Source organism: Nesoenas mayeri (genome assembly GCF_963082525.1).
Source record: "Nesoenas mayeri genome assembly, chromosome: 1".
NCBI lineage: Eukaryota > Metazoa > Chordata > Aves > Columbiformes > Columbidae > Nesoenas > Nesoenas mayeri.
Window position 1 is genome coordinate 208,951,705 of NC_137541.1, and position 14,729 is coordinate 208,966,433.

The following is a 14,729-nucleotide window of genomic DNA, read 5'->3' on the forward strand; positions in this document are numbered from 1 at the left end:
ACTACAGAGAGAGTTGAAGTTCTCTCTGTTATAGATGAATTGTAACCTGATCAGATTAATCCCATCCAAAATGACTACAGTAGAGAAATTAGTTGTTCACCAAATATTTTCTGACATACAAACTCAGCCCTCAGCACAGAACACACATGGACCTGTTGGAGAGGGGCCAGAGGAGCCACAGGAATGATGCGAGGCTGGAACAGCTCTGCTGGGAGGACAGGCTGAGAGAGTTGGGGTGTTCAGCTGGAGAACAGAAGCTCCTGGGGGACCTTATTATGGCCTTTCTGTACTTAAAAGGGGCCTGTAAGAAAGATGGGGACAGACTTTTTAGTGGGGCCTGTTGCAATAGGACAAGGGGTGATGGTTTTAAATTAAAAGAGAGGAGATTCAGGCTGGACATGAGGAAGGAATTGTTGGCCCTGAGGGTGGTGAGAGCCTGTCCCAGGTTGGCCAGAGAGGTGGTGGATGAACCATCCCTGGAGACATCCCAGGCCAGGCTGGACGGGGCTCTGAGCAATCTGATCTGGTGAAGATGTCCCTGCTCATGGCAGGGGTGGCACTGGATGAGCTTGGAAGCTCCATTCCAACCCAAACTATTCTGTAATTTTATTATTCAATAGCTGAGGTTGTCCTGTGAGGACATCCTGGGAGACAGTGCCCCATGGAGTGGTCACCACTGTTCTGATGCCAAACTGGGACAATTCTCTCCAGATGGGAAGACACCAAGTCAGAGTGGAGAAATAAACTGAAGGCAAAGCAAAATAAAAAAAAAAAATAAAAGCCGTTTAATGATCCTCTTTCAAGGCTGCGTTGCTTTGTCTTTCCAGTGTGTTTGACCGTGTGGCTGCTTGCCTTGCAGAGGGATGCCCTGGCTTGTGTAACGGCAACGGCAGATGCACCCTGGACATGAACGGCTGGCACTGCGTCTGCCAGCTGGGCTGGAGGGGAGCGGGCTGCGACACTTCCATGGAGACGGCGTGCGGCGACGGGAAAGACAACGACGGAGGTAGGACATGAGCGCATGTGGCACGTCAGGCTCCGCGGAGCCTATAAACCCAGCGAAGAGATTCTGCAGGGCAGATTGTTTTGTTGACAGCTGGTGGAGAACAGATAGCGACATCTGCCAGGCTGACTCAGGCAGGGTGGATTTGAATTCCTATGGAATGGGTTTGGATTTGGGATGCCAGGGCTGAGAAGGGGGGGCTTGTTTGTCCTCAAGTCAAGTCCGTACACCAGAGGGCAGGCAGAGGTTATGTGATCATCCTGTCACCCAGACGAATGGCTCAGCAGTGACACAAGGGGACCACCCCAAACAGCAAATGCCCCCGAGCATTCAAACTTTGGCCTCAGTGCCTGAGGATTCCAGCAAGGCTCTCTGATAGGTCACTACTGACTTGGGATGGATGTTTTGCAGAAACTTAGAGGCTTTGGTGACTGATCCCCATGCCCACAAGCCATCCAATCCCTCTCAAACCATGTTTTATTGATTACAGTTCCATATATAATGATGTCAGGCATGTGAATAATAGCCCTGCGTAATGCAAACTTAATATTCAGAGTTATCTCATTACAAAGGAAAGCCTGGTGCAGTGTGAAGGTTTGAATTAGAGGGCAGGAGATGAGATATTAAATTTAAGGCATAAGGGAGACTGCATAATTTGTTTTGTTGTCACTCAGCGAAAGGCTTTGTAAACCACAAGTCTGGGCCAGGACCCAGACTGTGAAGTGGAGACTGCATTTTGCAAGCCTCTGTTTTATCATATTCACAATAACAGTACAGTTAAAAAAAAAGTACAAAAATAGCCAAGCCAAGACTGTGATTATCTGCTTCACAGCAACTGGGATTCTGATTGAATATTTAAAATACTTCTGCACATCTGGCATGGCAAATGGACCAAATTATATCTTTAGAAAAGATGGAAAAAACTTGGAGAACAGTACAAAGAGTGCACACTGTAAAACAAAGGTCCCTTTTTGCCTCACATGAAACTGAATATCGCTGTAGTCGTCTTTCCTACTTACAGCTGACACAGGGCAGCAATAAAATTCATCACGTGAAATGTGTAAAAATATGTTAAGTAGACCCAAGGATAATCCCAGTTCTGATGGAAAAAACAACCAACAAAAAAACCTGTGAAGTTTTCAGAAAGAGAGAGAGGGGAGAAGGAGTAACCCAGCCCAGCATAGGAGGTAGACCACATCTGTATAACATCAAAAAGCGCATGAGAAGACTCAGAGCAGGTTGGTGGAATGCCATCTCCTCATATCTCCTGGTTCAAGGTGCTAACTTTGTAACTGGGTTGCCCTCACCTTGAAACGAGGTGTTTGACACCTCGTAAGCCTGTGGGACAGCAGATGTAGACAGGAGAGACAAAAGGCATCGGCATGTTTACAAGTTGGTAGACATCAGCTGCTAACTTGCATTTGGTGATCTTGTGTGGAGCAGTGGTGTGCACAGCTAGCGCAAACCAACAGATAAGTTGTACCATACTGCCTTCTGACAGCTTATTCATGTGTCAGATCCCACAAATGAGTGTTGACTTTCCTCTTTGTACACTAAAAAAGTACATGTACATGTTGTGCATTGCAGTTTACAGATAACCCATGTCATACGCTGTGCTATTGCTTTGAATTTGTTACATTACTGCTAGGACTCTTCTCAGCTGCAAAGCAGAACAGGTGCATGTTTACCTTCTCAACTTGGTTTTTATGCACATTTATGGACAGCTTGTGCTGTACTTGTGGGTGCACATCTAGAATTTCAACCTCTCGGATGGTGGGGACATCAGCAGTGGTGGGGCACTTCTGCTTTGAACCCTGAGTTCCTTGTTTAGCAGAGGGATTTAAATGTAGTTGCACAGATTGGTAAAGAAAGGCTCCTGTTCCCTAGTTGTTATGCTGATCCTTATAGCAAGACAGGTGGAGACGTTTGAAGAACATCCATAGAGTAATTTAGATTGGAAGGGACATCCAACAGTTGTCTAGTTCAACCCTCTGCTCGAAGCAGGTCTAATTACATTAAGTTACTCCAGTCAACTCTTGAGCACCTCCAAGGCTGGAGGTTCCACCTCTCTGGGCAACATTTTTCAGTATATGTCAATCCTTACAGTAAACGTTTTTCACCTAACATCTAATCATAATTTTCCATGTTCCAACTTAATGCCTGTTGCCTTTTGTCCAGCACCATCTGGGACCCCCTAAAGTCCTCCAGATGGCTTCTGGCTTCCCTTTCACAATAACTTGGATCTCTAGTAGAGCTTCATGTGTGAAGGCTGCCTTTCGATTTCTCAGATATCCAAAGACAATTAAAATGACACCAGGCACATGTCTTTAGGGAGCACAAATTGAACCCATATTCGGTGCAGCCACTTTGTCACCACAAACTTTGTCACCAAGAGCAGTGAAGAAATGTAAAGCTGAACAGTCTCTTGAAAGAGCATGAAGTATATGTAAAAACACTACGGCTTCTTCTTTTGGGGCCTATCAGAGTCTGGAGTGATACATGCCAAGGACCAGACAAAGGTGGGTTATTTGACCATGGCTTTCAGGGCTATTGCTGAATTTGTCTTCATATGCACATGAATGTAGCCAATGGAAAGGCCTTTCATTACACTCCAGAAGTCAAACATCTGAGCTACTTAGTTACCGTGGGTACCATCAGTGGAGAGAAACAGATTTAGGGCATCATCTCTCTGAGCTATTTCAGATATCATCCCATGGGTCCCTACTTTTGTTTGGTGACCCCTGCTCTTCGAGTCACATTCTGTGCAGAGCAGCATCTCTCAAAGCTGAGACACCACGTAGAATCATAGAACAGTTTGGGTTGAAAGGGACTTTCCAAGCTCATCCAGTGCCACCCCTGCCATGAGCAGGGACATCTTCACCAGCTCAGGTTGCTCAGAGCCCCATCCAGCCTGGCCTGGCATGTCTCCAGGGATGGTTCATCCACCACCTCTCTGGCCAACCTGGGACAGGCTCTCATCACCCTCAGGGCCAACAATTCCTTCCTCATGTCTGTCCTGAATCTCCCTCCTTTAGTTTAAAACCATCACTCCTTGTCCTATTGCAACAGGCCCCACTAAAAAGTCTGTCCCCATCTTTCTTACAGGCCCCTTTTAAGTACAGAAAGGCCACAATAAGGTCTCCCCGGAGCTTCTCTTCTCCAGCTGAACACCCCAACTCTCTCAGCCTGTCCTCCCAGCAGAGCTGTTCCAGCCTCACATCATTTCTGTGGCTCCTCTGGCCCCTCTCCAGCAGGTCCATGTGTGTCCTGTGCTGAGGACCCAGAGCTGGACCAGCACTGCAGGGGGGTCTCACCAGAGCAGAGCAGAGGGGCAGAATCCCCTCCCTCCACCTGCTGCTCACGCTGCTGGGAATGCAGCCCAGGACACGGGTGGATTTCTGGGCATTGCCGGCTCATGGCCAGTCTTCCACCCACCAGCACCTCCAAGTCCATCTTACTGCTCCTCTCACTGACCACAGTGGGGGTTCACATTGGGGGGGGTTTCACCTTTCCTGGGCTCATCAGAAGCCGGTTCCTGTGCTGTGGTATCGAGTGTCTGCTAATCAAGATTCCTGCAGCCAGAAATTCCTTGGCATAATGGGAGCTGAAGTCAAAATCTTTTTCATCAGATCCCAGCCTAATCACACCCCGAGGGAGGGGGGTGCCAAATTACAGGGCATGTTTGCCTATTAAATCTGGAGGTTGTTCAGATAAATAATAACAAGTTAAGCAGGGGTCGGTCAGACAGAGATCTGATGAAATGATATCTCCGCTCAGGTTAGGAAAAAGGTGTCCAGGAGAGCAGTCCCCTCTCCACACACAAGTGGCATTTGTCAAAGGTAGCACTTCAGTTTCACACCCAGGTCCACTTTATTTACACTTTTAAACACAAACCCCATCAAATTTAAAGGAGTTGTAGCAAGTAACAGACGATCATCCAATATCAGTCAAGGGACACCAGTGCAGTGACAGAGCTTTAACAATCTGGGTAAAAAGCTATGATCCTTAAAACAAGCTGAAAAAAGTGATTGTTGCTTCTCTTTGGCAGAAAATAACCTCTAATTCATGGCTGTAAATACTCACTGAGAGTAGTCCTGTCTCACCCCACACTGAGTGCTCTGTCATGTGCCTGAAGAATAAGTTTGAAGGTTTAAAAGACCAAAGAAATGATCTTCTGTGATAAGTCCTAGAAGTAGAGTTGATGGCATTTAACAAAGGCTTGAGAAGAGACTGATATTCCATAGGCTAAATATGGGCTCTGTTGCATTTGTAGACTCCTCTGTTAGCAACAGAGTGTTTAAGAAAAATGAAGAGGAAGAGGAGAGAATGTTCTTCACAGTCTCACAGATAAGATGTTGAGCAGCAAAACTCTGTTAACCGTGTTTGCTCCAGAGAAAGCAAGCAGCAAAGACATGGACCTGTTGGAGAGGGGCCAGAGGAGCCACAGAAATGCTCCAAGGCTGGAACAGCTCTGCTGGGAGGACAGGCTGAGAGAGCTGGGGTGTTCAGCTGGAGAAGAGGAGCTCCAGGGAGACCTTAGTGTGGCCCCATCCCTGGAGACATCCCAGGCCAGGCTGGACAGGGCTCTGAGCAACCTGATCTGGTGAAGATGTCCCTGCTCATGGCACGAGCATTGGACTAGATGAGCTTTGAAGGTCTCTTCCAACCCAAGCGTTGTGTATTTTTATGAAATCATCTAACTGTATGACTCCCTCCATATTGAGAGCCAGAGAGTTGGGCAATTCACCATATCATTGTCTGGATACACCCAACTGCCCTGAAACCGTGAAGGAATTGCAGATATTAAACTAAATTGTTCTTTTGGTCTAAAAGTTCCATCTGATCAACACAGCAGCTTCAATGAAGGCCTTTGTTACTGTTTTGGGATTTTGCAGAGTAGCCAAGTCTTCCAGATGGGGTAAAGCTCGCCAGTTCTCTATGAAGTAGAACTGACCACGTCCCTCATTTCCTGCTTTGAATGATTCCAGTTGCTAAACAGCTGCTGAACTCTGCTTAGACCAAGTGAATCTGCTTTACTTGTGAAAGGCGAGAGTCTTTCTGAGTTGAAAATTCAAATATAAATGCTCCTAATATTGTCTAGCCTTCATGTTAATTAGAGGTTGATATTTAGTTGTCTGCTGGTCTCTGCTGCCTCTTCCCAATTTAAACTCTTCCAAAAGTTTGTGTTAGTGATTACTGCAAGATAATTTGCATAAATAGATAGATGGATAGGTAAAAAGACAGATAGATAATCTTCCCATTAAAATAATGCTGTTCTTCCCTGAGATGTATTGCACACCATTACACAGAAGTGTAGCAACTGTGTTTTTCTTACATCTCATCTGCTCAATGATCTTCCTTTGGGACTGAAGCAATGAAACCATCCTGTTCTCTTGTGCAAGAACCATAGCAGCAAAGCTTCTGCCCCTCAGTTTGTGTCCTTCATGACAGCTACACACCATGCATTTAGCTGAGCACAAATACAGGGTTCCAATGCACACATGGCCCCATTTTGCCTTTGCAAGTTCAGTCTGTGTTCCACCAGATACGACTACAAGTCGCCTTAGTTTCCAACCCTGGAGCAGTGAGCACCTCAAGCCACTGAGCCGCTGCACATGGGATTTTTGCCTTTCCTTGCAGCCCTGAGTGTTATTGCTGAATAACTAGAAACCAACTCTCACTTTAGAGACGATGTAATTCAGGAATGGGTTCTCTGAGACAAATCAATGCTGTATGTTTGACTGTACCCCACAGCCCACTGGTGCAACTCCATGGAGTAATATTTTGTGTCTTGCTCACCCCAGTCAAGCATCACATAGTCCTTGTAGTAAAGTGGAGACTTGTGTGATGCTTTGGGACAACAGCATCTCAAATTCTTTGGCATGAGAAATTTTGGCGCTGCACACTGGCTTTCTTAACACCCGTGTGTCCACCATCTGTCCACCATATGCCCAACAACGTGTCAGAGAACTGGCAGGAGTCTGATTTGCTCTTTGCCAGCACGTAGACTTACACCTGAGAGTAGCGTCAGGGTTGTAAAGGGAATTGCAAAGGATCCAGGAGAACTCCAGAGCACAAACCTTTGTCTTTGCAAATGCTTTAGCTGCAGAGAAGGTGGTAGGGTGCTTTCAGATATTCTCTTTTTCTTTTTTTGCACACTGTTATGAAGCTTTACTTCATGCCTGCAAGGGTTTTATAGTGCAAGAAGATTGTCTCCTGGGCATGGTGTGGGAGCTGCCTGCTTCCTCAAACCCATAAAAAATGGTGCATTAATGTGCTTGCTACATTTATGAAGGGAAGTGTTGAGATCTGAACGCACCTGGGAAAACAGCTGTCGTAAATTAGCATTTACCATCACAGTTATATCCAGTCAAACAACAGGGTCATCTTGGAGGAACCACAAAGTGCTGCTGAAAAGATGAGAAAGTCTGCTGTACCTGAAAAGATTGGCTAGCTGGTATAATTTGTTATAAATCACCCAGCTTCTCTTCCGCTGTTTTACGATGACTGTTAATCAACCTTTCCTCAAGTAAGAGAACAAAATGACCAGTTCCCATTTCCAAGTTTCAGCTCTTTGCTAGTTCTATGTTGGTCGGTAACATGGGGTATCAACCACGGCTGGTTTTTAACACTGAGGACTGTCAGGACCCCCAAATTACACCATCCTGGTGTTGGTTGTGCAATGGCTGAAGATGATGTGGTGTGAACTGAGGGTCTCACAGCGGTTGTGGGTTGTCTTGACAGCTTGGGAGAGTTCCCAGTACTTTGGATTAGTCCTTAATGAAATGCCTTTGATAATAGATTCTGAAATAAACCATGCAAGTGTCCTCTGAGCTGAAAGAAACGTACCGTTGTCTGCTGAAATGAGGGAAATAACTGATGGGAAGGAGGCACTGCTGGTATATTAGATATAAGAGAAGATGACATGAACCTTCTTCAGAAAAGACAGGCTTGGACACGCATTTCACAAAGCATTTCTGCACCTGCAAAGATGCGTAAACAGAGTTTGGGCATCGGTGCTCAAAGGAGAAATTCAGGGAAGCTCTGCCAAACCTGAGGCAAACTCTTGCTTTCTCTTTGGGGCGGAAAATCCTCTTAAAAACCCCAAGCATTGCCCCAAGTGTGCTCAGGGTGCATAGGGTGGATAGGCCACTTTCCTCTTGTCCAGGATTTGAGAAACTTGCCCATATCTGAGATATCTGAGACCATTTTCCCAACTGTGCTCCGATGATTGTTTGAATTGCCTTGGATTCAGTCAACAGAATATGTTAGGGTGAAGTGGTTTTTTCAGCAGTAGCTTAACACTTGCAGCACTTGCTAGGAAAGTGAGAGACCTCGGTGACAAGAATATCTCAGCTCCTGAGAGTGTGAACCCATTGCTCCCACAAAAAATATCTGGGCTTGGAATTGTTTTTTCTCAGAGGAATCATTTTTTAGAGGTGTTTTTGCTCCTAAAAGACACAGTTTCAGGCACAGTATTGCATGACCATTGATCAGGTTAATATTAATGTTTACTGCCCTGTCTGAAAGCCAGTCCCTCCTCTACTGAGAAGGGTCCAGCTTCGTGAATTTAACTCCAATTAAACACAGATTGTCTGGTTTCTGTGCTGCTTTGCAGGTTGTGCAATACGTAAGTCCCTTTGTTGAAAGCCTGTCTGGAGAATGCAAGAGTCCCTTTGATACAGCTGCATCAACTGTATCCTCTGGAGCAATGATGCGCTGGGGGATGCTGTGAACTTGTAGGCTCTAAACACATAATTAAAGCCCTGGTTTATGCCCAGATTATCATGTGTTTTCTGTGATTTCCTCTTTCCACTTCCCTTTTTTACTTTTCTGGTTTTTGGTGTTTGTTTGTTTTTTTAAAAACAATAATGTAGGTCTGAATTAGGATTAACTTTTTGCAAAGTGTTTCTGTAGCGACTCTCACTGCAGAACTCTGCTCCTCCACGAGAGCCCAAGGAGTCCTGTAGTTCAAATACATTATTACTATTACATATGACTACATTACTTTGAACTTGCAAACATGTGCTGAGCACTTAGAGAAAGATGTGAAGGCAATTCTTTTCCCAAGCAAGTAGCAATCTAATTTAGCCAGGATATAACCTTATTCAGGCAAAATCAAAACAGAGTAGGTGGGATAGAAAGAGCAAAGAGAATATTAATAGCTAATGTGATCACAGGGTGCTGACAGTCACATTGCTGTTGTTCCTTACATTTGTGTTCTGTTTTCCTTTGATTCCTTCCAGGGAGGCCAAAAGCTACAATGCTTCTGTTGAATAGGTAAAACTGTTCTCTGCAAAGTGCAGGAGTAAAGCCTATTCATTCCCCAAATTTAGATGAAGTAAACTGAGTGTTGGTCCTCAGCTCAGGTCAGAACAACATTACCTTCATAAACCTTCATCAGCACTAGCGTTCACTTGCACAATAACTTGTGTTTTGTGCAGAAGTACTGAGCCATTCCTTTAGTCTCTCTTTCACCAGAGTGTAGACTAGAGCTGGAAGAGTAAAATCTGATTTGCTCAAGGGTAAGGCTCATGCTTTGTTAGCTTTAACTTTGAACATCTAGATATTAAACGCTCCCCATCCAAATTCTCCCAGTAATACAAGACAGACAGTGTCCCCACAAAAAGTGATAATGTCTGGTGAACAGCACAGAAAGGAAAGTTTTAGAACTGGATGAGGTGAGAGACGCAATTATTTATGTAGAATCATAGAATCATAAAATAGTTGAGGTTGGAAAGGATCATAGAGATGATCAAGTTCCAACCCCCTGCCATAAGCAGGGACACATTCCACTAGACCAGGTTGCTCAAAGTCCCATCCAGCCTGTCCTTAAACACTCCCAGGGATGGGGCATCCACAGCTTCTCTGGGCAGCCTGTTCTAGTGCTTCACCACCCTCATGGGGAAGAATTTATCCATTATATCTAATCTAAAGTCTCATGATCTTCAGCAGGAGCAATCCTTGAGTTCTTCATGTATGGTTTCCCAGATATGACTTCAAGTTGCACCAGAGGAGGTTCAGATTGGATATTAGGAAAAAATTCTTCTCGGAATGGGCTGTCAGGCATTGGAACAGGCTGCCCAGGGCAGCAGTGGAGTCACCATCCCTGAAGGGGTTTAAAAGACACGTAGATGAGGTTCTTATGGACATGGTCTAGTGCCAGTGTTTGGTTAACAGTTGGACTCTGTTGTCTTGCGGGCCTCTTCTAACCAAATAATCCTATGATTCTATGATTTACCCTAACAAGACTCCTTAGGCTCACCTCCTCCTCCCGTCTGTGTGTCTGGGACTGTCAACGCGTGTCACGGTCCACAGGATGCTCTCTGCCTACAAACAGCTCCATCCCTACCTGTGTCCTGCCTGTTCCAGCCCGACACTTGACATGCAGCACTGTCACAGTCTGCTTAAACACATAATAACACCTCTACCTGAAGGTTATTTGCATTCTGTTGTTGATGTTAGCATGACAGATTTTTGTTGCGGCATCCATAACTCTGTAGAAATGTTCAATTATTCAATCTCAGCGAGGTAAGACGCTGCCCATTAAATCAGCCAACACAATTGTGGGGCCATGAAAAGTCACAGCTAATTTGAAATTTTATTAGCTCTCGGCTGATCTTGTTTACTGCAGAAGCAGTCTCTCAAAACCAGCCCTTTGCTTCTGTACAAAACTCTAATCCTTGACACCTTGTTGGCGCTGAGAGGTGGTGGGTGAGGGACTTGGAAGCTCGACTGCGTGGGATTTGAAAAAGGAGTGAGGCTCCCGTGGGACTTGTGAGCACTTTGCAGCCAGCAAGCGCAGCTGCAACCCAAGGAGTGCAGGGACAGTAGCCCCATTGCTGCTGGAGAGTAATTATTTTGCAGGATAGTAGTGGCCTTGAACATGAAAATTAAGGTTTTTTCTGAGGAGGGAATATGTTGCACTCATCCTGGTTTAGAAGTGAGCCAAAAGATCTGCCTCTCCTCATAAGTAGTGATGCTCCATAGGCACGCTAGTTCGCCTCTCAGGAAATGGCTGGTTATGGGCCTTAAAATCTCAATCCAGTGCAGGGACTGTTGTGACAAGACAAGGGGTGATGGTTTTAAACTGAAGGAGGGGAGATTTAGACCACACATAAGGGTTGTTGGGGTTGGGGTTGTTCAGCCTGGAGAAGAGAAGGCTCCAGGGGAGACCTTGTTGGGGCCTTTACATACTTAAAAGGGGTCTATAAGAAAGTATAGGACAGACTTTTTAGTAGGATGTGTTAGGATAGGACAAGGGGGTGAAGGTTTTAAACTAAAAGAGGGCAAATTAAGGCCAGACATGAGGAAGAAATTTTTTGCACTGAGGGTGGTGAGAGCCTGTCCCAGGTTGGCCAGAGAGGTGGTGGATGAACCATCCCTGGAGACATCCCAGGCCAGGCTGGACGGGGCTCTGAGCAACCTGAGCTGGTGAAGATGTCCCTGCTCATGGCAGGGGTGGCACTGGGTGAGCTTTGAAGGTCCCTTCAACCCACCCTACTCTATGATTCTAGACAGCCTCAGGAGGGAAGCAGCATGTCCCATTTAGCCAACCACCCAGCAGATATGGTGCTTACTGTACCAGCTTTGTTTCTATCACAACACACCTGGAGTAGGTTCAATTTATTTCTTGTTTTCTTGAGAAGAAAATTGCTTTTGGATTGGATCCTGCATCTCCTTGCATGGTAAATACCAGAGAGCGTGAGATAGTGATGTTCCAGAGCACCTGGAGCTCCGGTGGGCAGAGTAACCAAGACACAGCCCTGAGTCCTCCACACTGACTCCAGTAGCTCCAGATTTTCCAAACTTCTGATTGGCTTGCGTGACTGTATTTTTATTTTTTTTTGCATGCTATTTAAACATCATGAAGGGCTCAGTTTTCAGAAAGTGTTGGGTCACAAGCAGTGTTTGAAAGCCAAGTAATTTTAGCCCTTCTTAAGTTTGGCATTCAAGTGACTATGGAAGGCTCTTGTGATATTGACTGTCTTGTGAAACTCCTTTTGAATAAGGACAATGTTCAGGTTTATTGTCGTTGTCTAAGGTCGCTATCTGAGTTTCTACAGTGAGAGTGTTTTAGGTCAGTTAATACCAGTTGTTATACAGCTGGTATTAAGCAAGTGTCATGCTCGTTAGGCCAAGGTCCTTCTCCAAAAAGGCACAGGTAGCTTCTGAGTCCAATCTCTTCCATGAAGCAATATTTGCATGGAGAACGGGCTGAAAATACATAACAGATACAGGTCTTTAATGAGAATTTGGGTTATTTCATTGAGTTGCGCTGGCATTTCAAAGCCCTTGAGAACAGAAAATAAAAGGATAGTCTCAGGTCCCAAGGAGTTTACAGTCTAAGGTAGCATTTGGAAGAGTTCACTACTGAGATTGATGGATTTGCTATCTTTGAAATTAGATAGAGCCTCTTTCTGAAAACAGCATTCAAATTCCACCAACAAGAAAGGAACTAGATGTAGTAATCCCAAAGTAAAACTGGCTGTCTGGTGATATACAGAGTGCAGATTATCTGAAAAAAAAGTGGACTCAGTCCCTAGAACATACTGTTAGGTGAATAAATTGGAGCTGCTTTATCCTAAATGGCAGGAAATGAACATTTTCTGCTGATCCTCTTCATTGTCTTAATGTCTGTCCCTTTCTGAAGGGGATGAGACAGGGCTCACAACATGACCTCCAGAGGTCCCATCCAGTCTTACTTTATGATTACAAGCCTTAATGAAAAATGCAGCCCATCAATCACATTATTTACCAAATGTGGCAATGTCCTGCCAATGGCTCCCTTGTCACAAAGGCAGTGATTTGATTCACCCCATGGTAACTCTGAGATTGCAGAAGGTATTTATTTCGTGGCTTTATACAAAGGAGTTGTGAGAAAAGAGTTTTATTTTTGGCAGGATTGCCAGCCTGGGCGTTAAGGACACGTGTGTCTATATAAGATGCATAAAATATCTTAAGGATGTAAGAACTCCTATTGCATGGAAATAATAAGGAACGCGAGAGATGTCTTAAAATCTGGCTCAGTGACAGATGTCCAAATTAATTTCTTAATTGAAAGGCATCCATGATTGAAGCTGTTTCTGAAGGGATCCCTTGGAACTGGTTTTTGTATCCAAACCTACTCAGCATTTTCATCATCGTCTTAGAATGTAGCTTAAATTTCTCGTGGTAATGTCTTCAGGTTACCTAAAGCTTAGCATGGTGGTAAATTATGTACCCGGATCATTCTGATAAAGAATGATCTGACTCGCATCGCTACAAGGTCACAATCAAACAAAATGTGTCTTAATGCGGGAAAATGCAAGGTAATACCCCTGGGAACAAAGCAAGCGTGTTATATTTACGGGTTGGGAGACTCATGAAAAGCAATGACTCCAAACAGGATTTAGAGGTCACTAGAGAGAATTGTCTCAACATGACTTCTTAGGGCAAGGCTTTTGCTAAAAACTCCTATGAACCCTAGAAGGATAAAAACCCCAAAGTTGGGAAGCGATATCTCTTCTGTACCCAGTGCTGCTACCACAGTTCTGTGCCCACACATAACAAAAGATGTGAAATTCCTGGAAAGAGATCAAAGGATCTTATTAAAAAAAGAAATTCAGCGGCTGGAAAACAAACCTTACGGTGGGAAGTTTCATCTTCCTCGGCTGTTGAGAGAAAAGGTTTGGAATGGATTGTTGCTCTGTGTGGAGGAACTTGCACTTGACAAAGATATCTGAGCATGCAGGGCAGAAGGAAATGTTAGTAACATTGCAGACAAATGCAAAACAAGTTCCAGTGGTGAGATATTAGAGTTAGACACATTCAACTTTGAAATAAGATGCAATATCCTAGCAGTAATTAAGCATTTGAATAGCTTATCGGAGAAAGTGGTGGACTCACTGTAATCAGCTGTCTTTGATATATAAGATATCTTTCTCAGAGACAGGCTTTACTGCCATTCTGGGGAGGAAAGAAGTGAAAAAGAAATGTGTATGAAGGAGGTCGGACAAGCTGATTGTAGCAGCCTCTTTGACCTTAAAGCATGTGAATTACTGTAATCCCTCTACGCAAGACTTGTGTGGAGATAATTCAGCAACACATTTGTTCTCTGGTCTGAAGTGTCATGGTCACATTATGCCACTTTTTAAAACCAAGAGCTGTATAAACATGGCCATAACTGAGAACTTATAGTGCTGCATATCTGTGCCCTGGGAGCTACCAGAGTTGGGAATCCAGACACGAATCATGGGTCTCTGTGCTTTGCTGCTGCAAAACTTGGGGTGCAGAAGCCACTGATCCCGTGTTCACCTCCTGTTAACTCTCTCTAAAAATTTTGCAGTGAGTTCTAAGGAAAATTGACTTTTAAGCTTTATACATTTCAAAGGACTTCTTATTACGGGTTCATATTGCTCTGTGAGATCATACCTTGCTGTATTTTCCCTTGCTGCTGGTGCTGGCTTCCCACGTTTGTTTTTGTCTATTTGGAGCGTTAAATCATGAGGTTGATTTTACTCTGATTTGATTTTCTGTTAATCCATGCAGGTGCCTGGATGCCTTGCTCTTTGTGGGTAAGGAGCTTCTTGCAAATGTTGTTTTATCCTTACTCTTCTGATAGGTCCAGTGAGAGATCTCACAGAATCACAGAATCACAGAATGTCAGGGGTTGGAAGGGACCTGGAAAGCTCATCCAGCGCAATCCCCCCATGGAGCAGGAACACCCAGATGAGGTTACACAGGG

General features: G+C 44.7%; 1 protein-coding gene across 3 annotated transcripts in view; it reads left to right on the plus strand.

Annotated features, from left to right (window-relative positions):
* Positions 1 to 14,729, plus strand: part of TENM4 (teneurin transmembrane protein 4) — a gene marked incomplete at both ends in the record, with an annotated part of 380,135 nt that overhangs the window by 262,082 nt on the left and 103,324 nt on the right. For all 3 annotated transcript variants that reach the window (XM_080355605.1, XM_080355606.1, XM_080355607.1), the window contains one exon: positions 860 to 1,006. In XM_080355605.1, the coding sequence (XP_080211731.1) occupies positions 860 to 1,006 (147 nt within the window). The remainder of the gene's footprint in view (positions 1 to 859; positions 1,007 to 14,729) is intronic.